Consider the following 25,456-nt stretch of genomic DNA (forward strand, 5'->3'; position numbering starts at 1 on the left):
ACCAGCTCGAGTACCGGTACCAGCAGGCAGACTGCTGCGTGGCAACAGGGAGACATTGGTCTTTTGGCTTTTGTTCTTATCTCCACAGGGCCCAGCACGACTCCTGGAGTTCCCTGAGAGTTGCTGGAGCTCAGAGGAAGGGTTTGGCACCTCTCTCACTTTCTCTCTCTAGGGATTTTCTCTTTCTAAGTAGAATCAAGGATTTTAGCCTAATTTCTTCTCCTTCTTTGATGCTAGTGGTATTGGAGAGCTTTAGAGCTGTTGTAGCAGGTTGAAGAAGGTGTTTTGGGAAGTGTTTCGAAGCTCTAGCATTGCTGGTAGTTGAGTGAAGGTTTGATAAGGTAATTAACCTAGCTGCTTACTAGTCAGATGTGTATTTAGTGATGTTGAGTTTGATTTTGGGGTTCTTTGTGCCCAGCTGATTGAGAAGGAGGATTAGCAGCTATAGCAGGGTTTTGTTGTACCCTAACTCATTTGGAGTTGAGTTAGTGGTCTTACAAGGTAAATCACTTACTTTCTTTCTTGTTTGGGCATGGTAGGGAGTGTATTAGTATTGAATTTGATAGTATTTTGTAGTAGGGAACTTGAATCCTGCGACTGGGTTTTGTTGATTCTGGAAGCAGATTTTGGAGATGTTTCTTCGACCCTGAGCTAAGGGGAAGTTGAGTGGAAGTTGGAGAAGGTGATTAATTAGTTCACCATTTACCTTATGCTTATGTTATACTAGGTCTGTTAGTGAGATAATCATGCAATTTTGGAACTATGTTCACAGCAGGTTTATTTTCTCTCTTGAGTTGAATTAAGTTGATTGTGGGATGCTTCAACCTGGATTGAAGTAGAGGTTTAGCTTTAATCTAAACCTAGGTGAGAATTTGGCCTATATTATGTGAACATGTGAGATTTTACTATAGGTATCTAAATTCAGCTCTTAGTTGACTTCTATTTTGTTATTAGGGGATTTGGAGACTTCGGATTTCCTGCAAGTGTGAGTTCAACAAGAGTTGTCAATTAGTAGGTGGGTTTGATGTCACCGGAATGAGTGGACTTTTTCCCCCTATGTTCTTTATGATACTATAGAATTGCCAGTTATGGGTAACTATGGTAATAGATCACTAAGTGACGAGTATTTGATACACTCAATATACTTGCTTTATATGATTAGTATGAATCTCTATTAAGTAGAGAGTTGGGAGCAATTATCTAGTTCAATTTGTGTAGTTAATATTCAATGTAGATATACATTCACATAATGTTAGAAGTGATAGTCCCATGCTAGTAGCATAGTGAAAGAAGGATTGAATGATGAATTATCATTACACTGTTTGGTACTATTACATCTCTATAAAGTAGAGAGTAAAGACATGATATTTATGGAAGGTACACTAGAATACTTATGTTGATAAGTTGACAATGAACATAGTATGCCCAATTAGCATTAATGTTATCTTGTAAATATAATCTAGTTGCCACTAGCATTTTTACATTGTATGTAGATTCCGACCTATAGGTCGGTAGAGGACATTCCGTGTTTGAGACACAATGATTGAGTACTTGTGGACTATGGATCGTGCTTGCTTGCCATTGTGCTCATTCGCACATGCTTGTGAGGATCGCTCTCCACAAGCCGGCACTCCGGAGTTGGCCTATGCGACAAGTACTCGCCCGTGCGGGATTGGGTGCCGAAGTGGATTGCCGTGGAGAGTGTATACTACCACGGGGCCATTAGGCGCGGTGCAAGCTGGACTACCTTGTGTAGATCCCTATGGGTTAAACAAGTTATCAAATGATATCATTAGAATAATCACTACTAGATAATGTACAGTCACAAGATAACATAACATGTTAATATATGAAGTAATTACTTTACCTGCTACAAGTTAGTTGTTGCATTTGAGATTATAGTTACATGTTCATCACTGCTTATCATCATTATTGCTATCATGTAGTAGCGATACTTGCCTTTTCTTTTAGTTCAGTATGAGCCTAGTGGTGTAATCCGCTACGGTCGGCGGCTTGCCCACTGGGAACTATTGTTTAATAGTTCTTATGCCCTTTTGTTGTTGTTTATCTACAGAGCCATCCACGACGAGAGAGGCTAAGGATCACGACAAAGGAGTCGCGTCTAGCTAGGCATAGCGTGGTGTCCCGCTAGGTGATCACCTCGCTATATTGAGTTTGTTGACGAGGGCGATGCGTATCCATGTATAGAGAAACTACCATTTGTGTTTTTATAGTTCTTTTGGCGACCCTGTGATGTATATGTATGGTTAGAGTGTTGTTTTTACAGTTCTATGTTCCTACTTCTTGTTGATCCTGGTGAGGTTTATATCTATATTCCTCTAGTTGATAGTACCTTTGGTATATGTTGTACATACTTCGCTCTGATATCATATTAGATTCTTTTACCGACTATTACTTTTCTGACATGATTTTAATAGACGTCTTATATACTGCAGGTATATGACGGGTCTGTGCATGTACCGGGTATGTTTCCGCTGATATCCGGGCGTGACACACACGTACTAATTTTATAATGTGGTTGAGTCGTCTTCTTCTCGAAATTTTTCCACGGTGCTTTCCAGCACCCAGAACATCTTTTGGGGTCCAAAAAATGTCAAATCCTTAGAATCAACCAGAATTCGATTTTAAGTTCCTTTTTAGCATTAATTTTATGCCAAAATGGTTCTAACTTGATCTAATAGTCTAAAGGCATATTGTCAAGCAACTCAAACTGTAATTTTGTCAATTTGCCAAAGTTCAACATATTACAAGAGCCGCCAATCTAACTTGATATTCGCGAGCCAGTTTATGTTCAATTCGTTAATAAACAAGCCGACCATGAGTTAAAATTTTTTTTTTGAGAGATAGGTAGTACGCTACCCGCTTCGTTTATTTCATTAAGAAATAAACTTAGCTGAAAATGTAAATCAACTAGGACTCGAACTAGAGACCTCGGGTACCAACCACCAAGCCCTTTGCCACTTGCTTTAGGGACGGTCGGTAACATGAGTTAAAATTTTCTTCTTAATATTTTAAGGATTCAGCTCATATTTGGCTTCTTTAATAAACGAATGAACATGAGCAAGGCCAAGCTTGCTCGTGTTCAGCTCATTGACAGCCCTACTTGGGGGGAAATAAGGGATGACAGGGCTGTGGGCACCCTATGCTGTGGACTCACACAAATAAGCACTCGTGTGGACATACTCGAGAGATAGCACTGAGAAAAAATGACTTCAGAATAATTTAATTCGAAGTCTAGTTTGGTAGATTAGATTCAATCGGAGTAAGTCTGGTTCAATCATCTTCTACCTACATCAAACCAAATATTCATACTCAATCACTTCGTCCACATTCGAGTTCAGCCTCACCCATTGTATTATTTTATTATTTTTATCTTTCTTAATCAAAATTAGCTTCAGCCTATGTGGGCCAAAGTTAGTTATATTATTTTAGATAACTCGAGTTTCGACTATGTGTGTATTACGACAAGCCAAACAGTAAAAATGACTATTTATAATCAAAAATAATTTTAATATTCTCTATTTTCATCCAAACAAACAGGTCCTAATCCAAACACCTTTCTGAGGATACACGCCTTATAAGATTTACCAATAAAGTTTAGAGGGTTAGTTACCAAATTTGAGTCCGTTTGCAAAACTGTTAAAAGTTGAGGGTCTTTGTACAGTTTTTTCCTTCAATTTTATAGGTATCTCGACCTTTATGATTAAGCTTTGTATTCTCGCTTTCCGATTTCCTTGAAGAATCCCCTTCGTTTTCCCCGAAGTGCAATCGTTTCCCCGATCCCCTCCTCTCTCTCTCTCTCTCTCCCTCCCTCTCTCTCTCTCTCTCTCTCTCTCTCTCTCTCTCTCTTTCTCTCTCTACTCGAACCCTAACCTACGACGAGTCGATCGATCGCTCCATCGATCTCGATTCTTCGATCGATTCGTCGCTTCTTATCGCTACGCCAGGTACGAGTATGTCGAAATTTTTGCCGACTAAGAAAATTTTGCGGACTTTTTGTTTATTTGCTTCGATTAAGAGTCGAAATCCCTCGTAAAATCGATCTATTGATGCTTGACTTTGGGGTTTGATTTTGATCTATTTGATCTTTGCAGATTTGAGTTGAATCGGGAGGAAAATGTCGATGTTTAGTAGGATCTTCGGGAAGCCCAAGGAGCAGACCAGTGCCCTGACGACGCTGGACAAGTTAAATGAGGTAAAGTTTCGTGTATTTTGATCCTATTTTGTGTTAAATAATGACGTTTTAATCGGAAATGGTTTACTTTGGTCTCAGATATTTGGGGGATCGTTTTGTAAATTGAATCCGATTATATTTTTGTTCATGTGAATGATGGACTGGTTGATGATGTTATTTTCTTGTTTGAATTAAATATTTTGTGAAGAACCTATCTATTGATGATACTTGTTGAGATGTAGTTTGTAAAATAAAGGATGGATGAATTGGATGTGAGGTTGCTATTAAAAAGTGATTTGGGACAAGTTGTAATGTTGTAAACTTGTTTCTTTTCTTTTTTTTGGTTGAATAGGAGGAGGAGGAGGAGTAGTTTCCTAATTAACAAAAAGAAGTCTACGTTGGAAGAAAACTTAATCTAGCTTTGGAAGCTTGGGGACAAGGGAGAATCACTGATTAGCTTTTTTATGAAAGACTAAAGGTTTAGGTCAAATAAGAGTCTGGTTGGAACTTATTTATAAAGCTTTCATAAGGAGCTGTTTCTCTGCTTGAAATCATTATTTTATGGAACATTTTAAAGCAAAATATTTCCTTTGTTACTTTTTTTCCTTTTATCTTTTATCTTTTTTAATCTTTCTTATTCACATTGATCTCAAGATCTACTGCTATTTTATGCTGTCAAATCCACTTTGAGAAGTAATTCTACTGCGGCTTGTCTGTTTTTCTTCTGGTGAGACAAATATTTGCAAGGGAATCAGCCTTTCTACAGTTTTCTATTCTAGCAAAGAGGATAGGCCTAGTTTTTCTTGTCCATACTTTAGGAAATTCGTAAATTTTAAGAGTTTCAGGTGCAATAATGCAAGGGATTTGGACCGAATTTCCCTTGCAATAATGCAAGGGAAATTCGTGATTGTTACTAAACCTCCTTTTATTATCAAAAACAGAACTGAGATGTGTCAGGTGCAATAATGCAAGGGATTTGGACCGAATGTCCCAATAGAAAGATTGCCAATAGGGTGAAGGACTGCATTCACATGAAATAAGTCGACCAAAAGCAACTGAATGCAAAAGGGCTATGAAGGCTCAATCAGCTAGCTTTTCCGTGGCAACTTGATGAACTTAGTGATGTGATGGAGAGCTTTTAATGTTTTTTAATCTTGTTATTAAGTGCTTATGTCTAAATTAATTGTACTGTTAACTTTAATCCTTGAATTGCATTATGCAGTGTGAATGATGTATATGTATGACATACCAAAGAATGGATACTGTAAATTGAAATTGAAATAACCTTGTAAAGAATCTAGAGGTGGGCATTGTCCCCGGTCATCTATCTGTGCTCATGAATGACTTGTATATATGGATTTTATGGATTAAAATCAATAAACGTTGAACAAGTTCTTGGGTTGGTTTAGGTATTCTTTTTATTTTCTTTCTCATGATTTCCCCCCTCTAGCTTCTTTTCTCCACATTTTAATTAATTGTAATGATGATTACCGATTGGCTAGAATGGTCTTTGGTCGGTCCAATTCTAATTGATCATGTGACCCCACGATTTTAATAGTAGATTAACTATGGTATCAAAGCTCATGGTTCTACACAATCAAATTGATGTTTGTTGCAGGCCATAAATTAGGTAAGATTCAGTAAAAAGAGGCCATTTTGGGGAACTTTCAGATCTGAGAAGGAAGTTTAAAACTTCACATAATGCGTAGTAAGTCCTAGTACAATTTTAGGTTCCTAAAATATCATTATTATAATGGAAGACGAGGAGATCAAGCGAACCTATAATTGGGTGGTGGTGCACTTAAATAAACTTGAGGAATCGTTCTCCTGTCGCCTGAAGGAGCACTCATACCTAAAGCAACACAATTGGTTTTTCCAGCAACCAAGAATGTGGCCAAGTACAAAGCGTTCATCGCTAGTGGAATGGAAGGACACCATGCCACAGTCCAGGAAAATAATCGAAGCGTTGCTGTAAAGAACTATCCCTTAAATCCATATATAAAATCAATCTATCTAGCAATGCATCCTGTTTAATAGTAGCCTAGGAATGGCTTGTAGTTTTTGTTACAACTTACAAAGGAGAAGCAGTCACTATGAACACCATGTTCTTATAAAGGAAAATTAGGCCTCATGCTTGTGTAATACCCCACTAATTCTCATTTCATCTCTGCCTGTTTATTTGCGGGCCTCATCCCACCACCCTGCCAAGCACAAGAGTTTTGGATATTTAGACTATATCTTATGATTGTCAGCTCTTATATATGTTATGTACTTAAGTAGATACTGACAATGTATTATACCTGTACTCTGTTATTTTGAATGGAATGGGTACAGGTTGGACGGTTGTTTAGCCAATCCCTACTCGTCTTAGGAACCCTGTACTTGCCTGCTGGACAGGGGAGGGAAGGGTGTTTGTTTCGCAGAAGGGTGGGATCACCATGAACTAAAATGCGCTGCCATCCATCTTTGTTCTAATCATCAACTTTTATCTTTAATGATTTTGAAGTGAAGGCATTTTCATGCACCCTAATCATATTTAATTTCGAAATTCTGGATGTATATATTACTGATCTTGAACAAATCCTGTTTGCTAAACAATTTGAGGATAAATGTAACAGCAACCAATGTTTCATTTTCGTGGTCGTTAACCTCATAATCAAACTTCAAGGATTTTCATAGATCAGCTGAGCTTGTTTCTGGGGGATGTGATTTATGCGTGTTGCTTCTAATAGGTCTGAAAGGAGTGGAACAAATCCGAGTTTACTATAACATACTTGAATGTAAGGGATTGATGTTTGAAGTTTATGTTAGTACATATAAATAGAGGACTTAGAGAAGCATGAACGTTCTGTTATTTAGGAATGAATTATTGAATGAACTCTCAATCTGGTTTAAATGTCTTCTATCTTCTTTTTAGTGGACATGTCATGTATATTAGATTATATATTGCTGCTCATTAACTTATAATCCTGCTATATTTTCTTGAAAGACTGCTTAATGCTATGTATATTCCTCAGACCCTTGAGATGCTAGAAAAGAAGGAGAAAGTTCTTCAGAAGAAAGCAGCTGCTGAGGTCGAGAAGGCGAAAGAGTTCACCAGGGCAAAGAACAAAAGGGGTATGCTGTATAATGTTGAAACTATGCAGTGTTTATGTCATATTAGTATTTGATGTTGCTGATAATTTTACTTTCCATATTATTTCTCTGGATTTACTCTGCTATAGTTATGTTTGTCTTAACTTTTAACATAACAGTAACGGTTTCCCCCTATTTCAAGTCTTCCATTGATCCTACTATAGTTATTTATATTTTCATAATTACAATTAGATCCTTAAAATAACAGTATATACAATAAAGCTATTACTGGCTTGTTATATTTGTTTTCAAGCTTTTCTTTGATATGCATAATTTTCGTCTTTTATTGCCTCTATAACTTGTTTTCTTGCCTAGAATTTAATGTATTGTAGTTATTCAATTGCAAAATTGGCCACTATTTAGCATTCATTCTGTATCTATGTAGAAGTTACCAGTGCTATAAAGTGATATTAATTATTATATATTGAAATAAGTTTCTATTACCTATCTGAACTTTTTATTTGCATATTAGCTGCAATACAATGCTTGAAGAGGAAGAGACTTTATGAGCAACAGGTTGAACAGCTTGGGAATTTCCAATTAAGGATTCACGATCAGGTGAAGATTATATTTTAAAAAGTCTAGGTGTTCTTGTAATTAATTTTTCAGTTATTAAGTTAGAACTCATTATGCATTCTCTTTTATAGATGATAATGCTTGAAGGTGCAAAAGCTACAACTGAGACTGTTGATGCATTGAGAACTGGTGCAGCTGCTATGAAAGCTATGCAGAAAGCAACGTGAGTAGCTATAGTGCTTTATATTGGCCAATTTGTATTACAGATTTAACTACATACACATGCAAAAATATCCATTTAGATATATACTCCTGTAAATCCGAGTATATGCTTCAAAAGCTTCATTTCTTACATAGCATTTGGGCGCTGTGGGCATCAATATGTGGGGTTTGGTTTTTGTGTTCTTTTTTATTATTATTGTTTTAGTTATTTTGTGTGCTCCAAAACTCACCAAATCAAAGTGTTCGGATGAACCAAATTGAATGGGGCCTACGCAATTGGTTCAATTTGGTTGGTTTATCCAGTTTGATTAGGAAAACCTGCTTGGGCTATTGTATGTTAACCTAGCATACAACAGATATAACTATGATTAGTCTTATTAGATAAATATTTGATCTGCTGGTGGTAGTTCTTAATAACTTCAATCATTTGATCATCATCTAACAGGTACCATATATCAAACTATTAGAAACTTGGTTAACTCTCTTTTTCCGATCCTCAGTTCGGCAAAACCAAATCAACTATATTAATTATGATATTGTATTAAATTAACTGAAATAAGTTGGTCTGGTTCGGTGAATCAGTTTTGAATAAATGATGGTCACCTCATCCAAGATTTCTCCTCTTTAGGAAATGCAAAGTAAATTTATTTTATGAATTTGATGAATTTCCAAATGAAGATGAGTGTATTTATTTAAGAAGCTGTACTTCAGGTGTATATATGAAAACTCAAACTTCATAGTTTATGCAGGTATATTGGAAGTCGATGATTTTGCGGGATATGAAGTAAAGCCCCTTCATATTTTGCTATTTATTTTGAATTCTCGTTATTTTCTATTGACGACAAATTTTAGGTAGAACATTCATTAGTATTATCTCCTATTTAACTTCTTAAAAAAAATTGTAATCAGTATGACCTTGAATGTTGATTGTCTACTGTAGTTGTTAAAACTGTGTGAGACTGCAGAGTTGAATGTTAAATGTTATTGTGGTCTGTGATTATTTTTGTGTTTGTAGAGCTATTGGATATTAAGTAGCTTGGGGCTTGTTTGGCTTTTCTTTAGCTTTTGCCGTAGTGTTGTTTAAAGCTGGTTGAAATAGCCCTTTGATTCTTGAGTATGATATTGATTCTTTTCCTTCTTTTGCAGAAACATCGATGATGTCGACAAGACTATGGACGAAATTAATGAACAGACGGAGAACATGAAGCAAATACAAGAAGCATTATCTGCACCAATTGGAGCAGCAGCTGATTTTGATGAAGTACCTCCGCTTTCCCTTTTCCATATGACCCCATGATTTTCCTTCATTCTTTTTCTTTTGAGATATTTACTTATTCACCTTTGCAAAATCATCTATTTGTGTATGTGCTCCTGGAAAATCGAACTTTTTACATGTCGTCTAGAAAAAATCTCTTTTAATACAAAAAACAATAGCCGCCCATAAAGGGAAGGATGTCTTATAAGAAGCTGCACTTTCAAAGTTATATATATAAAAATTCAGATTTTACAAGGGTTTTTCATGTGTGTGTGTGTATATATATATATATATATATATATATATATATAGAATTAGGCTACTATACTATCTAAAGTACCGGAGTTCCAGTACTATAGTCTTGTTTTCGATCTTAGGGTGTTCAAATAAACGATCCACACCGTTAAATATGATTTAGGGTATATGAAGTTCTTAGGAATAAAATTTTAGTTTTTTTCGACATCGTTTACTTAGTAAATAAATTATGTCAAAATGGACGGTGGAAATTGAATATTTTAAAATTTGAGATAGGACTTTTATTACAAGATCAAGAATTGTAACTTAATCTAGATAGTTTAAGTATTTTCTATCAAATTTGAAGAAATTTATATTCTTCTACACCTTAAACTCCAAACTTGCCAAGTAGCCGTTGAAAATTGACAATTTTGAAATGGTTTGATCATAAAGTAAACTATGTCGAAAAAATATAAATTTATTCTAAAAACTTTAAATACCCTAGATCAGTTTTAACGGTGTGGATCGTTGATTTGAATACCCTAAGATTCAAAACAAGACTATAAGTTTTTCAAACCGGCAATCCCGCGTACTATGATAGTAAAGCAGACTACCATATATATATATATATATATATATATATATATATATATATATATATATATCATTTTGCAGTGGTATGTATGTAAATGCCCCTACTTTCTTTGACATCTTCATTACCTATTGTTGTCTTTCTGTGTTATTAGGATGAATTGGAAGCCGAACTCGAAGAGTTGGAGAGTGAGGAATTGGAGGAGCAGCTTCTTCAACCAGCTACAACTGCACCTGCTGCTCCAATACATGTTCCATCTGATAAGCAACCGGTTCGGCCTGCTCCGAAGAAGACTATGGCTGAAGAGGATGAACTCGCAGCATTACAAGCAGAAATGGCAATGTAATCAGGTAACTGGTTTGTTCCATAGGTTAACCATTGATAATAGATTTGTTCCATAGGTTAACCATTGATAATAGATTCATTTGTCAACTTATCTTTAAATAACTCTGTACCTTTTCATTCGTAAAAGTGATAATTATCTAATTGGACGAAGTTTTGGTTTTTGTTGACTTATTAAAAGTTTTCATTTTACTATCTAACCTCATAGTAGTTTATTTTGATTACAGAAAATTCCTTCAGGTTCAGTAGAAATTTAAAAAATTTCTGTTTAAAAAGTTGCAGAATATTTCATGAGGTTACAGAATATTTTGTCAAAATGTTGAAAAATATTATTATGTTCTGACTAAGAGATGGTTAAATCAAAAAAATTGAATGGTTATGTAGTAAATCACAATTTATAAATTGCAGTGTTCCATTTCTGCGTTGTAGTTCAAGTAACTTTTATACCTTGTTCCTAAAAAGAATAATACTGCTGATCTATAAATAGGGATGTCAACAGGTTGGATTCGGGGCAAGTTTTCAAAAATGCGAACTTGAAGCCGAACCCAACAATCGAACCCAAAACCCGAGCCCGAATCTGAACCCGACGGGTTTTGAAAATCCATATCCGAAACGTGAACCCAACGAAAAACATGAGCCCCGAACCCGAACCCTAAACAATCAATTCTCTCTACCATATTTCAAAACATATGTATTAAAATCTAAATTTTCAATCAAATTCAAATATAACATCGAACAGTCATATATACTATATAATGCAACATCTATTCGGTTCGGGTCTCGTACACACAAAATCCATACCCGAGCCCGAGTATGTTGGATTTTTGTTTTTTATAACCGTCTTTGAAACGATAATCATTTAGCATCAGATAAAATCTGCTCCGTTCGGATTTGGGTTTGGATAAAATTCCGGGTATCCCTACCCATTCATCCCTATCTATAAATGAGTAGAATTTTGCATTTTAAACTTATCTCTAACAATTTATCCGTACATTCTAAAGCTAATCTTTCTTTAGAGTTATTTTGAGCATTTAAAATGATTTGAATTGGTTTTAAGACCCCTAGTTTTGGATCTGCACCAACTCAAACTGGTTGGTCTCAGATTCTGCCAAAACTGCAAACAGTGCCTTACTGCATGATCTATCATTTTCTCTGTACGTACATGAGTATGGAGCCTGAGATAAAACCTGCAATATTGTATGAGTCTGTAAGAAATAATTCTTAGGTGTATATGGTTAATTGGATCGCCTGAATTTGTATATTAGTCGATATCATTTGGCTTATTATAATTCATTATTCAGATTACTTGTGCATGCCATCTTCCCATCTAATTTCCTGCTTGAAAAGCTGTTTGCCCTGTGAAGAATCAGTTTTTTCCCCCTCTTCAAGAACAAATCTATCTACCGAGATTCCTCATGTGTCATGAGTGGTTCTCCTGAATTCTATTGTTGATTTGAAAATTGAAAGTAGATAGAACCATGTATATTCTTTTGATGTGCTCGTTTTTTTTGAGTCTCAGTGCAATTCTATGAACTGGAAATAGGTAAATATGTTTGGAGATCCCTCAATTATAGGCCATTTTAAGATAGGCCCCTGAGCATCACCTCAACTTTCATTTGTTTTTTTGTGAATTTAGGATTCATTTAAATCGATAGCTTCATTAGCTATTGGTTCTCAACTACTAATGGAATCCACTACCTTTAGCTTAAAAGCAATCAGAGCCATTAATGTAACCTGCATTTCAACGCGCCGAAATTACTGTTAGTTAAAACGAATGAAAGTTGATGTGGGCGTCAAAATAAAATAAAAAGAAAAGAGAAGTTCGAGTGTTTATTTCAAAATGCCCTCGTGAGGGTACCCCCATACTTTTTACGTTGTAGCCATTTGACAGAATTGTATTGCTGCCGAGAACTTTTCTTTTACATTTGAAAATCTTTGCTCCTACTGTTCAGTAACCTTATTCTGTTTAAATTTCTGCAGGTCTTTGACGCGCGAGTGGGCCAAGTCATGTAAAGAAGCTGGTCGGATGTGCTTCCATGATAGTCGTCGACATTCCTCGTCGACGAAAAACTTACGTCTCTCTGTGTATACATTTTCTGGAATATATATATATATATGTATCAACTCATTGCTTATGATGATATCTTTGTGATACTTTGCCAACATTGTTCTGTATTTACTATTTACTATTTTCATCAGACGGATCAATTCCTGCAACATGTGTCGGAGATACGGGGGTAACCTAAGTAATCGAGGATTTCCGCCATATTAACTCATTGTTATTATCTTAAAAGTAGGTGATTAGTTAGTTTGGCTTTTACATTTTTTTAGTTTCATGTAAGTAAATTCCAAGCACTTACATGGAAGTTTCTCGAGATTTTGTGGTCTTTCAGTTCTTGAATTGTCAGATTTTGTTCGAAAGTAGAGAGAGATGCTCGGATTTGTTCAAAAAACAAGTCTTTCTCTCTCTCTTTTTCTCTCTTATGTATGCTCGTGCTCGGGTATAATTTGTTGGTACCGGTAGGTCACGAGTTTTGATTTCAATATCCAAAGAATTGGGTCATGGTTTGGTTATGCTGCAGTCTGGGTTTTCATTTGTTCAGAGCCCTGGTTTGATTTTCATCTCACTTGATTCAGGATTTCCTAATGGTTGGATTGGAGTTTCGAGTATTTCCTTTTACAACTCTGAAGTTGTCCTTGATGGGTAATAATTTCTGGCGAGTTCCCGAACTGAGCAAAAACCCGAGCAAAAGAATTCGTAAAAGCACCAAGTTTTTACTTCTACAAGCGCGCCATATGCTTTGATGTATTTTGATTTCACCGCACTGATTTATAAAATTATATTTGACTATCCTATGATTTTAGTTTTATTTTAATGTGAGAGCCTGCTGTTAAATAGAATAGCAAAGTGGGTTTTGACCATGATGCAAGTACAAATTTTTGAATCGCAGGACGGCAAAGTAAAAAATTCACTAAAGCACGAGTTGCCCATACTTTTAGCTCAGCATCCGCTTATATTTTGGGTCATCTTCCTGTATTACAATACATACAATAAAAAACGTGGCGAAATAACTATTACTCTGTAAAAGCTTAAGCTATTAGAGAATCAAATTTTTAATCATTATATTCAACTAAAAATTAGGAAGAACTAAATAAGGTTACAAGACTAAAAGCGCTCGATTGGAATAGAAAACAAATTTCGGTGCGCCGAGTGCAACAAAATAATACTTATGGCTAATGGCTTAAGTTGGACATGGATCTAGTTCAGGAAAAACTTAATACAAGAAGAAACCGAAGACCGCGAACCAACCATTTGGATCTGCGCTAACTCATCAATCCCAGCACCAACCCGATATTGCGACTTTTAGTCCTTGAACTTCTCCTTTAAACACTTCAACCCCTGAAATTTCTTATATATCAGAATATCACATATAGTACCGCCATAAAAATCAGTCAACACGAGTTTTTCCTATAAAATGACATTTCAACCCTTTCTCAAAGTACATTAAACCAAGAAATTCCTTCCAGAGTAAATAGATCATTGTGCGGCAAAAACTCAAAATTTCTTTTTCTTTTTCTTTTTTTTCTGTTCGGAGGTCAGAGATACAATTGAAATATATGAGAATATTCTGGGATTAATGAATTCAAGCAAAAAGCTTACGGACTAGGTCAGAATAGCGAGATGCCACAGGGACTATCCATTCATTTTACCGACACACAATTGTTGCAGAAGGTACCAGGCTCAACCTTCATGGTCATGGAGGATACTGAGATTCGAGCCTTCTTAGTATCGTATTTGTGACCCTCCAATTGAATCCCCTATACTGAAGCCATCTTATCATTCTAGCTCTCTGATTTTCCGGCGGTGAGCTTCGACCTCGCAGCCACTGTTTTGAGGCCTGAAGGAAAAGGCGATCCATTGAAAGTTGCAACATCCCATGTTCAGTATGCTCGTTGCTGCTCTTATTATTATTACGATCAATCTCCTCCTCAAATACCTTTTTTGTCGCCTTATCTGCTTCTTCCGCAGTCACACCCTTCTGAAGAAGTGCCTGATTAGAGACAGATTAATGGTTTCAGTTAGCTGCCAATGTTGCAGCAAATGACTTGTATACCGAAACAGAATGTTTTGATTGAAACAGTTCATGGAAAACATAAGGCTATTCTGCGAAGCAGACCGGATTTTTTTTTTTTTTTCTTTTTTAATGATGGTCAGTACATTTTTTCAGTTTTGCATCTTTGAGCCGAAATATCTCTTCATGACCAAAATGTTCATGGCTGAGATTACTAGTGCAAGTCCTTTAAAAGAGATTTCAAACCGAAGTGATTGTAAACTTGACAAAATGATGGGTTGCTTTTGCACAGGAAAATTCATTTTTTTCATACACAGAAAAACAAATTAGAGATACTTGTATAAAAGGAAAGGAGAGGGACATAGTGCGGACTTGTTTAATTCGCCTTGGACCCCAAGTTGAAGAGAGCCATCTAGATTGCGAAAATGACTCCGCATATAAGCCATCATTTAACAAACCCCTTCAAGGATTAAAAAAAGTAAAAAAAGCCATATCATTAAGGGGAAGTAATAAATATGCGCAAAAGCTACAGCCGATAACAATTGTAGAAGGTAACCACTAAACTTGTTTAGTGCAAATAAAGAATATTAATACATGGTGCAAATTAGTCTACTCAAGCCTAAAACCTAGTGGACCATGAAGTTGGGCTGAAGCAGGTTTGGAGAAAGAAAAAAGATTAAGTAAGAATCCCGATTTTCTTCACATAATTTACTCGAGCGTTTAATTATATGTGAAACAGGATAAGCAAAAGGTCAATTAATTCAAAAGGACATTACTATTAACCTTGGATGGAAATTTTACACATCAAATCAGTAGAAAAAGATTTAATATATGGATATTCAACTGCTAGTCCTGACTGGCCAACCACAAAATATATTATATTCCACACGGGATGTGTGTTATTCAGCTTTCCCCAGGCTGATTGCCCTCACAAACCGAATGCTTATTGTGGTCGCATTTCCTCCCACATCTCATTTAGCGACAACAACGGATCGGATTTGGGGCGAATTTTCAAAAACCCAAACCCGAACTTGACTACCGAAACCAAAACCGAAAACCGAAACCGAAACCGAAACCGAAACCGAAACCGAAACCCGAACCCGAAACAGTTGGGTTTTGAAAATTCATAACCAATACCGAACCCAAAAACCCGAACCCAAAAGCAATAATTTTCCTTTACCAAATTTCAAAACATATCATACTCAAACCTAAATTTTCAAAGTACAAATTTAATTTTTTATATATTATATAACATAAAACCGGTTCGGGTTTGATTTGGGCTCGGACTCGGGCTTGGGCTCAGGCTTAGGTTGGGGTCGGATACAGATATAAACCATACCCAAACCTGAATCCGTCAGGTTTTCATTTTTTATACTCGTAACCAAAACCATACAGTTTAGCATCGGTTAAACCGCCCCCGTTCGTGTTTGGGTTCGGGTAAAATCTTGGGTATCCACACCAATTGACATCCCTAGTCTCATTGGATTCAAATAGCAGTATTATTTTTCAACTAAGGAGATAGTGGTCTCTTATCTGCAAGTCATAACAGATAGATATTCAATGTATGAGAAAACTGCATGTTTGGACCTTTTCTTTATATCTTCCATAACTGTATCAACTACATTGAAGGGGAATTTCTTTCCACGTAGCTTCTTTCGTAGCTCAGCACCTGTGAATGCTCTGTTTCAAAAGAGCACGGGAAACCTCTCAACATAGTATCTTGATTATTTTCAATAGAAAGAATAACAAGGAAAAAAAAAAAAAAACACATGCACAACTTACATGAGGACTAACATTTCTTGAGTAATATGATTTTTACAGTCAAAATCTTGAATTTGCTTATATAGGGCATTAACCTCCTATAGCACTAGTAATTCCTAATAAGTTAACGAAGTATGTACAAGAGAAGTGCATGTTTATGACATATGTTTCCTCTTTATGTTAAGAACGATAGTATCTGATGGCTAGGTTATACTTTTTCAAAGAAACAAAGGAATCATTCCTCACTTTTTCTTTTTCTTATTTTAGAAGTAAAGTGCTGTTAATTTCTACCTTGAATATTTTAATTTTCAAATGTAATAGTTATAGTGTAAGTAGTTTAAGATGAGACGCACAAATAAATCAAGTAATAACAACGGGAATCATCTATTGCAAAAAGTTGTTCAGAAAAGACCTTAACAAAGACGTAATTAATTTTCATGTGCAAGTAACCAAGTTGATTAACTACATAGCCCCTGTTCTTTTCCGATAAGTATAGCTTGTTTCTAGAGATCTTACACATGAAAAGTAGATGAAGAAAATAAAAAGGTTAAGACTACCAAAAGTCATAGATGAAAACTAATAATTATAAAGTATTACTTCTAACCTCCCAGCAAGTAATTCAATTGCCACTTTTTCTGCATCTTGTATAGTCTTTTTATTGGTTTCATTCCTTCCACTACTATTACTTTCTTCACAAGAAAGCAATTCAGAATCATTGGAGTAATCACATTCGATGAATTCATTTGCCGTAGCACTGTCATCATCATCATATGACAATTGTTCAACTTGCTTAAATATTGAACTTGAATTCACTGCACAAAACAAGGAGCAATGTGGTAAGGAAAAATTAGTTTCATAAGAAGCGACCCCCACAACAGTAGTCATAAATAGGTAGTTGGCTTCCGAAATGTCAGTTCTAGTTAGTTTTCTTCTTAGCGAAAAGGCTGAATTGCGGGAAATCACCCTAAAAATATTGTGATTTTCACTTTGCCATCATTGAATATCAAAACTCGGTTCATTACTCCATTCGACTACAAGATTTTCTAACTTTGCCGTCTTCCGTCAGTCTTCCTCTGGCCATATAAATAGTTACGTTAAAATCAAGAGGAACTGTAGGTTTTGATATTTCAAGAGGACAATATGATAATTGCATTTATTTATAGAGGGTTTCCGCTAGTAAGCCATATTAAAGGAAATTGTTAAATGAAAGTTAGCGACAAGTTTTAAGTTACAGTTTGACTAGCCAAATTCCACCAGTTGTGATGTGTATCTGCTTTCAATCCACTAGCTACTGGGAAAAGATAGTAAGGAGAAGAAACAAGAATTTAAATTCATGCAGCATAGGCAACAGAGTACATGCAACAAACCAAAGAAGCCACGATACCATTTTTCATGCTTTTCTGCAGATTAGTGCAGTATGTGATGTTCGCCAGTAGACATAAATTGTCTCCCAAGGAGAAGGCTTAAAACGAGACAAATATAAGAAATGGTAGTGACCAAGTTTACTGCATTTTATGCAAAATTTTCTGTCTGTCCTCAATAAAATAAGTCTACCTGAGAAGTGATCTTATATTGGTTTTCACCCAGCCATTAGTTTCATTTGAGAGTCATATCTTTTCATTCTCCAACATGTAAAATCTATGGTGTTTCTTACCTTGGGCATCATTACTTAGCTTTATTGTTTCCCATAAGATGGGTCAAAATCACAGATATTTAAACAAGCGAAGGGTCACCAGACCTAAACTGTAAAATCACTCTCTACATATATGTGTAAGCTTCTATTCCATCAAAGTACTGTATTGATTCATAACCATATTTTGAACCTACGATATATATGGTGAAATCACTCAAATATGCCAAAGATTTGCGTTACAAAGTTCTATAGCCCTAAGACGATACTCAATAGCTGGCTATCATATAACCGGTGTTCCAATTGCTATTACAGATATAGTGGCAAAAATGACCAAACATTGATTAAACCAGGAATAGCAACAAATGGCAGCACAAGTCACATGCAATCAGTAAGTTTTGTCAGATAGGTCCTAGGAAGTCCACTAATTCTTGTCAAGTTCTATCATCATGAGATAATAGTTAATCACTATCATCATGAGATAATAGTTGATCACTATAAGTTATTAAGCAAATGTCAAGACTGTAAGTTTACAATCATGGTTTTTAAGCAACTCACAGGTTTTGGCATCAGATAGTCTATCTTCACTTTCATTAATGCGAGCACCTCTCACACTCCCCAAAGCTCTATAACTTCTCTTGGCTTGCTTCTGATCCTTCGAAATATACTTGACATGAGTTGAACATCTATACTGTCTCTCTGACCTAAAACATTGGAGTATGTTATATAGAAGATAATCCTAATTATGCAGAAATTTTAACTAGCTATTACTGCTTTCTTTTGTGATTTAATCTAGAGACTGAGAAACGATGAGTTACCATGTTAAGAGATAACGAGAGTGAAGCTTGAGACAAATTTGAAAGCTTCGATTGGCAATAAAAACAGCCATATTTGTTTAACAAACCTGTCACCTGCAGTGAACCACAAAGGTCGCAAAAAGCGTTAATAAAAAGTCCAAACTATGCTGAAAAATTTGTTAATAAAAAGGCACAAACAATTTCGCTTCTACATTGATAACCTGACATGAAGTTGATATGAAGATGCATCTCAGATGACAAGAAAATAGAAAATCATGTTTCTGCATGAGCAGATATTCCTGCAAATTTGAGTTTTCACATATGCCCTTCAACAACTTAATTTCCTACCATCAATGAGAAAATTGTCCCCATAAAAGAATGTTTTAAAAGGTTATTTTTGTTAGGAACTGCACTTTCTAGAAAATTCAGATTTTACAGAGTAATATATGTAAATAGATGGTTTTGGAGGGATATAGCTGTAAATTTCCAAGAAATGTTTATCCTTTTGATGTATAGAGGGCAAATATTAAACTAGGCACCAAACCAGTTATTCAAAATGTTACGACAAACGCACAAACGGAAACAAAATAGCGAACACGAAACAATCAAACCACAAGCAGAAAATAAAAAGAACACACAGATTTATATGGAAAACCCTTTGTAGGGAAAAAGCCACGGGCGAGAGAGGAGAGAACTTCACTATCGAACGAAAAAGGGAATATAATGTTCAGATCATACAACCAACCATGATCTCACGCCTCTAGGGCAAAAACAAAAAGGAAACTCTTAACGGGTTTCGGATCTGATCTGTACCGCCCTACGCCGCTACCCACCACAGGCATTCATTTTTTCCTCACAAAATTGTTTTCCAATTTGGTCGCACCGCGAAGCTGTCGGCGAGTCGAAAACCCGAACTTGAGTCGATAATCAATTTCGAGTCACATCTAACACAAAAAAGAAAGGTAAAAATGTATTGAGAACCCCACGACTATATGTTGGCTTAAATGGGCATACATCCTACTCTATGGCGGGAGGCCAGGTTGGGCTAAGCCATGTTCGATGTGGCCTAAGTCAGATTGTGCCGTGTCATATTCGAAGTGGCTTGAGATTAGTTGGGCTGAATCACAATCAAGACCCGTGTTTGTACACTTTAAGTGAATTGATTGCATATTTTTAATAGCTCAAGCTTTTGGGATTAATGGTTAGCGCAACGACCCGACATTATAGGCCATTTTGGAATGGAATATTCAACTATAATTTTTTTTTTATCGACACCCCTTTAGCTTCTTATTTTTCTTATTTGAGCTTTTATAGTTAATTTTAAGTTAAAATTTTTTGTTATGGCTCAATTAGCTATCAACACTTAATTAATCTAGTTTTATTCACTAGAAAGTAGAAAGTAGTTTAAACAATAAAATTTGAGGGAATAAATTGTTCAAATCCCTAATTTATTTGGCTAAAATCACTCAATTACAAAAAAAAAAAAGGTCAGTAGTTGAGGTGGTTTTAATCAAACCAATTATACTTCTGGGGCCCATTTCAGACTGGACTATAGTAGAGGGGGTCTCCATACATTTTCACCGCAAAAAGAAAGGGTTAAAATAAAAAATAAATAAAAAATAAAAAGAAAAACTAAACCCTCGAAATTTACTATCCAAAATACTTAAATTTAGCATGTGATTAGTTCCACTCATTAGAACATTCCCAAGCAAAAACAATCACATAAAATTTTTAGTTCAAAATTATTACATTTTGAGCTGTAGATTCACTTATTTTCTATAGAAAATTAACATTTTTAGGAGATAAAATTGATTTATTTAGCTCAAAAAAACCATTTACAAAGCTCACAAGAGGTTAAAGCTCATATCATCGTTCTCATGGAGATTATAGAGAAATTGCGAGTAAAATGAGCAAAAATTGAAGCAAAAAAAAAAGAAGAAAACAAATAGATCAAAGTATATCAAAATTTGCGGAATTAAACGTACGAATTCGTTTTTGGCATGGCGATTAGCGGAATCGGAGGGGCGACGCAGGGAAATTGGCGAATCGCAGGGTTTAGGGTTCGGGAATTTGGGGATCGTATTATTCGCCGTCCTATTGTTACCGGGGGTCGAGCACAAACTACTACAATACAAAGTCGGAGTTTTTGTAAATTTACAGAACAAACGATGGACCAGGTCCACCACGTCAGCCGTGATCCGGTCATTTCGTCTATGCGCATTTCATAGCGCACTGTGTACTCCAACACCTAACAGATTCCATTACAGAATCTTTCCTACGAAGCTCGACATCAGCATAAGCACTAACCAAACCCTGCTCGTTTTCAACAGGGATACCGTATATCGGCGGCACTTGAGAAAAACACCGTCACACATCACAAAGTAGCTCACGAAAGCAAATCGTAACAAAAATTGCCGACATAACTGCGCCCAAAATCGAAGTGTAAATACAGAAAACATGCAAGAAATAAAGTTTGAACCAATAGAAAAATATAGAAAAAAGCAACCAGATAGTAAGATACCACCACAGAAAATGCACGTTATTATCTTATGACCAAACAAACTCTCGATCAGTAAAAATGCGCGGCCAACCAACTGGCCCTATATCGTCGGCGTCAGAATAAGCAAACATGTATTAGCAGAAAAATAAAATAGTGAGCTCAAGGTGCACATCGTGCTGCAAACAAATACCAAGGCATAAGAGAACAGACCTATATTCCAACTAGAAATTGATTGTAACAGAGTCCCGTGAGCTTTGATATAGACTGAGTGGCAGCGATCACCAAAACTAGGAAGAAAGTAAAAAATTTAAAGCAAATCCGACCTCTTGCTCCCCAAAAAAGGCAGGAAATATAGGAACGAAACCACAACCAAAGGAAGGACAAAGAAGCCACCAAAATGAAAAGCGAACCGAAGAACAAATTAAAACAGGCAGAACAAATTGCACCTGTCTATTTTTTATATCAGAGTAAAATGTCGAACTGTTGATAAATAACCCAATATTGTTGATAAGTTTAGATTTATTTCTGCCAGGTTTATCTCTTAATATTTTGTTGGTTAGATATAAGAGATAAGTTTAAATCTTGTTCAGTTATTCCTATTAGGATTTTTATTTTATACCTATATATAGACTGATGTAATTGTGTAGAAAATTATCCACCACCAAAATTTAGTCCAAAAATATTTAATAAAGTTTTTAATTTAATTTGCTGCAATACTTCTCTGATTCCTACAAGTGATATTAGAGCCAAGTTGAGAAGAAAATATCGTCAGCTTCATGATCGAGGACATAGAACGTGCCGACATCACGATCTCCATCGACATCGACATCGATAGTTGATCATGACTCTAAACAGGATGATTCAACCATAGCTTCTGAAGTTTACAGGAAAGAACTTCGATTACTAGAGTATCCAAATAAAATGCTTATTCTCATCTCAGGAGTTATGGAATATTATGAAGGATGGCTTCAAAGATGTCACTGATAAGTGAGTTTCAAACGCTCACTGCTGCAAAGAAGGAGGCGCTCAAAGATTACCGAAAGAAAGACAAAAAGGCACTATTCTTTATGTATTAGAAGGTGGATGGAGTTGTTTTTGAGAGATTATCGAATGCTAAGACAGCAAAAGAGGCTTGGGAGATGCTTGAGAGAAGTTATCGATGTGCAGATAAAGTAAAAAGGTATGAATCCAAACTTTTAAAGGTGAATTTGAATCTTTACAGATGAACAAAGGTGAATCAATCGGCGATTATTTTAGTCGGGTAGTATCCGTATCAAATCAAATACGGATGAATGGAGAAAACTAGCACGACAAATTAATTGTTGAAAAAAATCATGAGATCAGTTATTGGCAAATATGATCACATCGTTTCTTCGATTGAGCGGCCAAAGACATGGACAGCCTAATAGTAGAAGATTTGCTGGGATTATTCCAAGCTTACGAACAACGTGTGAAACTGAGAGCGCAACGCACAGTTGAATAAGCTCTCAAAACCCAATTGACAATTAGCGACAAAACTTAGGGAGGAAACAGAGACGGCAGAGGACGCAGCAGTAGTGGCGGACGCGGATGAGGCCGCGGAAGAGGCCGAAGCCAAAGCGAAACAACAGTTGGTGATACAGATGGTTCAAATTCAAATAGAAGAACAAGAGGGAGAGATAATTACCACAATCAGCAAAAGTATAACAAATCTCGAATTCAATGTTATTATTGCAATAAATATGGGCACTATCAATCTGAATGTAGAAAAAAACAAGCGAATGAGCAAAATAATATTAAATAAATTTTATTGCAAACAAGGATGAAAATTTCAAATTTAAGGATGAAAATACTGCACATATGCTTCTTGTTTGCAATATTGTTGAAACACCAAAAAATAATATTTGGTATTTAGATTCAGACTGTAACAACTACATGTGTGGTAAAAAGGAGATGTTTATAAATTTAAATAATAAAATAAATAATAAACTTAAATAATAAAATAAATATAATGGCAAAACTGGGAGATGAAAGAAAAATTATTATTGAAGAAAAATGTGACATTTTAATTCGAGCACTTAATGGTGATCATATTATAATATCTGATATTTATTATGTGCCTAGATTAGAATGTAATCTATTAAGTATTTGTCAATTTCAAGAAAAGAGTCATGTTGTGCATATTGAAAGGAAAATTTGCGAATTGAAGGATAAAGATAATTGATTAATTGCTAAAGTGCCAATGACTAAAAATCATATGTTTTCTTTAAGAATTGATAATAATACTTTACCATATTTAAATATAATTGTGCATGATGAATTTTAGTTATGGCATTTAAAATTTGGTTCTTTAACAAAATTGACTAGCAAAAATATGGTGAAGGGGTTACCCTACGTAAATTATCCAAATCAAATTTGTGAAGGTTGTATTTTCGAAAAATAACAAAGAGATCCGTTTCCCGAAGGAAAATCCGTTAAAGCCACAAAGCCTCTACAGTTGGTTCATACGGATTTGTGTGAGATGGATAGGCACTTCATTAGAAACAATAAATAGTTTATGACTTTCATTGATAATTTTAGCAGAAAATTGGGTTTATTTTCTAAAAGAATAATCAGAAGCTTTTATTGCATTCCAACAGTTTAGAGCACTATCTGAAAAACAGAGCAAAAATTATTTGAAAGTTCTACGTTCAGATGGTAGAAGAGAGTATTTTTCTACAGAATTTAATGAGTTTTGCAGGGCACATGGAATTATGCGCCAAAATACCGTAGCCTAATCACCGCAACAGGACGGCGAGGCAAAAAGAAAAAATCGCACAATTGTGGAAATGACAAGAAGCATGCTTATTAAAAAAGGTATGTTGAAAACTTTTTGGGCTGAAGCTGTTTCATGTGCAGTTTATATATTAAATAAGTGTCCAACAAGTCGTGTGGCAAATAAAACACCTGAAGTAGTATGGAGTGGAAGAAAACCTATAATAGCGTATCTACGTATTTTCAGATGAATGGCATATGCATATTTTCAAAACAAATGAGAAAGAAATTTGATGACAAAATAGTTAGATGCGTTTTTATCAGTTATGCAGAAAATATGAAAGCTTATAAATTATATAATCCGGTCGCAGAAAAAATCATAATCAATAGAGATGTGAAATTTGATGAAACTAAATCATGGGATTGGAAAGGAAAAGAAAAGATAAATAAAGGCATTAGCATTCAATTTGAAGATAATTCTCAGAATTAAGAAAAGCGTGCATCGGATCCTCCTACTGCACTAGCATCCCCACCCTCGTTGTTATCATGTTCTTCGCCTTCTTCTTTGAAGGAAGGTGTTCAACGAAACCCTCCACGAAATATTACAATGCCTGTAAAATTGAAAGATTATATTATTAATGATACTGACAATGATAATGATAGTGATTTAACCACTACAACAAAAAAAGTCTATAGCGACACTTTTAAATGTAGGTACATGTCAAAAAAGTGTTGCTAGCTAAAATTACCGACATTTTTAAAAAGTGCTGCTATATGTGGGGTCGCTAGGTATATAATGACAGTTAAAGAGTGTCGCTATAACCTAAAAGAGTGCTGCTAATTTACCAACACTTATTTAAGCATTTAGCAACCGCTGAAACTCTATCTCGTTGGCTGCGGTGGCGGAGGAGGACGACAGGAAAGGCTCTTCGTCTAGAATTTCAGTGGATTGAGTGAAGAGAGAAGAAAAGATGGTAATTGATTTTTCTTTTTTTTTTTCTTTTCCATTTGTAATCGGGCCAAATGGACTGGGTGTGGTGGGTTGAGTAGAGTAATCTTTTATTTTTGATTGGATTGGACTTTATATTTAGGCATTAGTAGATGTTTTTTTAAGTTTTAGGATAAATGGGACACTTACTCAAAAGTGTCCCAAACATGTATCCCTATAACCTAATTCTGTTGTAGTGAACCCACTACATCATGTTTTTAAATTGTGATCCTCTCAAGTTTGATGAAGCGGCGAAAGAAGAAAAGCGGCATAAAGCCATGTGTGATGAAATCGAAGTGATCGAGAAAAATAAAACTTGGGAGTTGACAAAACTTCCAGAAGGCCAAAAAGCAATTAGCGTGAAGTTGGTATACAAAACCAAGTACAAACAAGACAGGTCGATCGATTGCCATAAAGCTAGACTCGTTGTAAAAGGCTACAAGCAGAAGCTCGATGTTGATTTTCATGAGGTGTTTGCTCCCG

General features: G+C 35.6%; 2 protein-coding genes across 9 annotated transcripts; one reads left to right on the forward strand and one right to left on the reverse strand.

The window, feature by feature from the left end:
- On the forward strand, window positions 3,726-12,799 carry LOC109718789 (vacuolar protein sorting-associated protein 32 homolog 2-like). Its single transcript, XM_020245188.1, has 8 exons — window positions 3,726-3,968; window positions 4,116-4,216; window positions 7,213-7,312; window positions 7,803-7,888; window positions 7,978-8,069; window positions 9,215-9,329; window positions 10,304-10,499; window positions 12,472-12,799. The coding sequence occupies exons 2-7, from the start codon at window positions 4,139-4,141 to the stop codon at window positions 10,493-10,495; spliced, it is 663 nt and encodes a 220-aa protein (XP_020100777.1). The 5' UTR covers window positions 3,726-3,968; window positions 4,116-4,138; the 3' UTR covers window positions 10,496-10,499; window positions 12,472-12,799.
- On the reverse strand, window positions 13,567-20,887 carry LOC109718801 (regulatory protein RecX). 8 transcript variants are annotated; one of them, XR_002218522.1, is made up of 8 exons: window positions 20,738-20,887; window positions 18,774-18,866; window positions 18,514-18,659; window positions 16,930-17,137; window positions 16,152-16,244; window positions 14,937-15,024; window positions 14,157-14,543; window positions 13,567-13,891 (listed from the first exon to the last, which is right to left on the reverse strand). XR_002218522.1 is itself a non-coding variant. In XM_020245208.1 (8 exons), the coding sequence occupies exons 2-7, from the start codon at window positions 18,842-18,844 to the stop codon at window positions 14,247-14,249; spliced, it is 903 nt and encodes a 300-aa protein (XP_020100797.1). In that variant the 5' UTR covers window positions 18,845-18,866; window positions 20,738-20,887; the 3' UTR covers window positions 13,567-13,891; window positions 14,239-14,246. The 8 variants fall into 8 exon arrangements, 6 of the variants coding, with proteins under 6 accessions (XP_020100797.1, XP_020100794.1, XP_020100792.1 ...); XR_002218521.1 differs by having other exon boundaries at window positions 14,153-14,543; XM_020245208.1 differs by having other exon boundaries at window positions 14,239-14,543.

Source organism: Ananas comosus, linkage group 12, assembly GCF_001540865.1.
Source record: "Ananas comosus cultivar F153 linkage group 12, ASM154086v1, whole genome shotgun sequence".
Lineage (NCBI taxonomy): Eukaryota > Viridiplantae > Streptophyta > Magnoliopsida > Poales > Bromeliaceae > Ananas > Ananas comosus.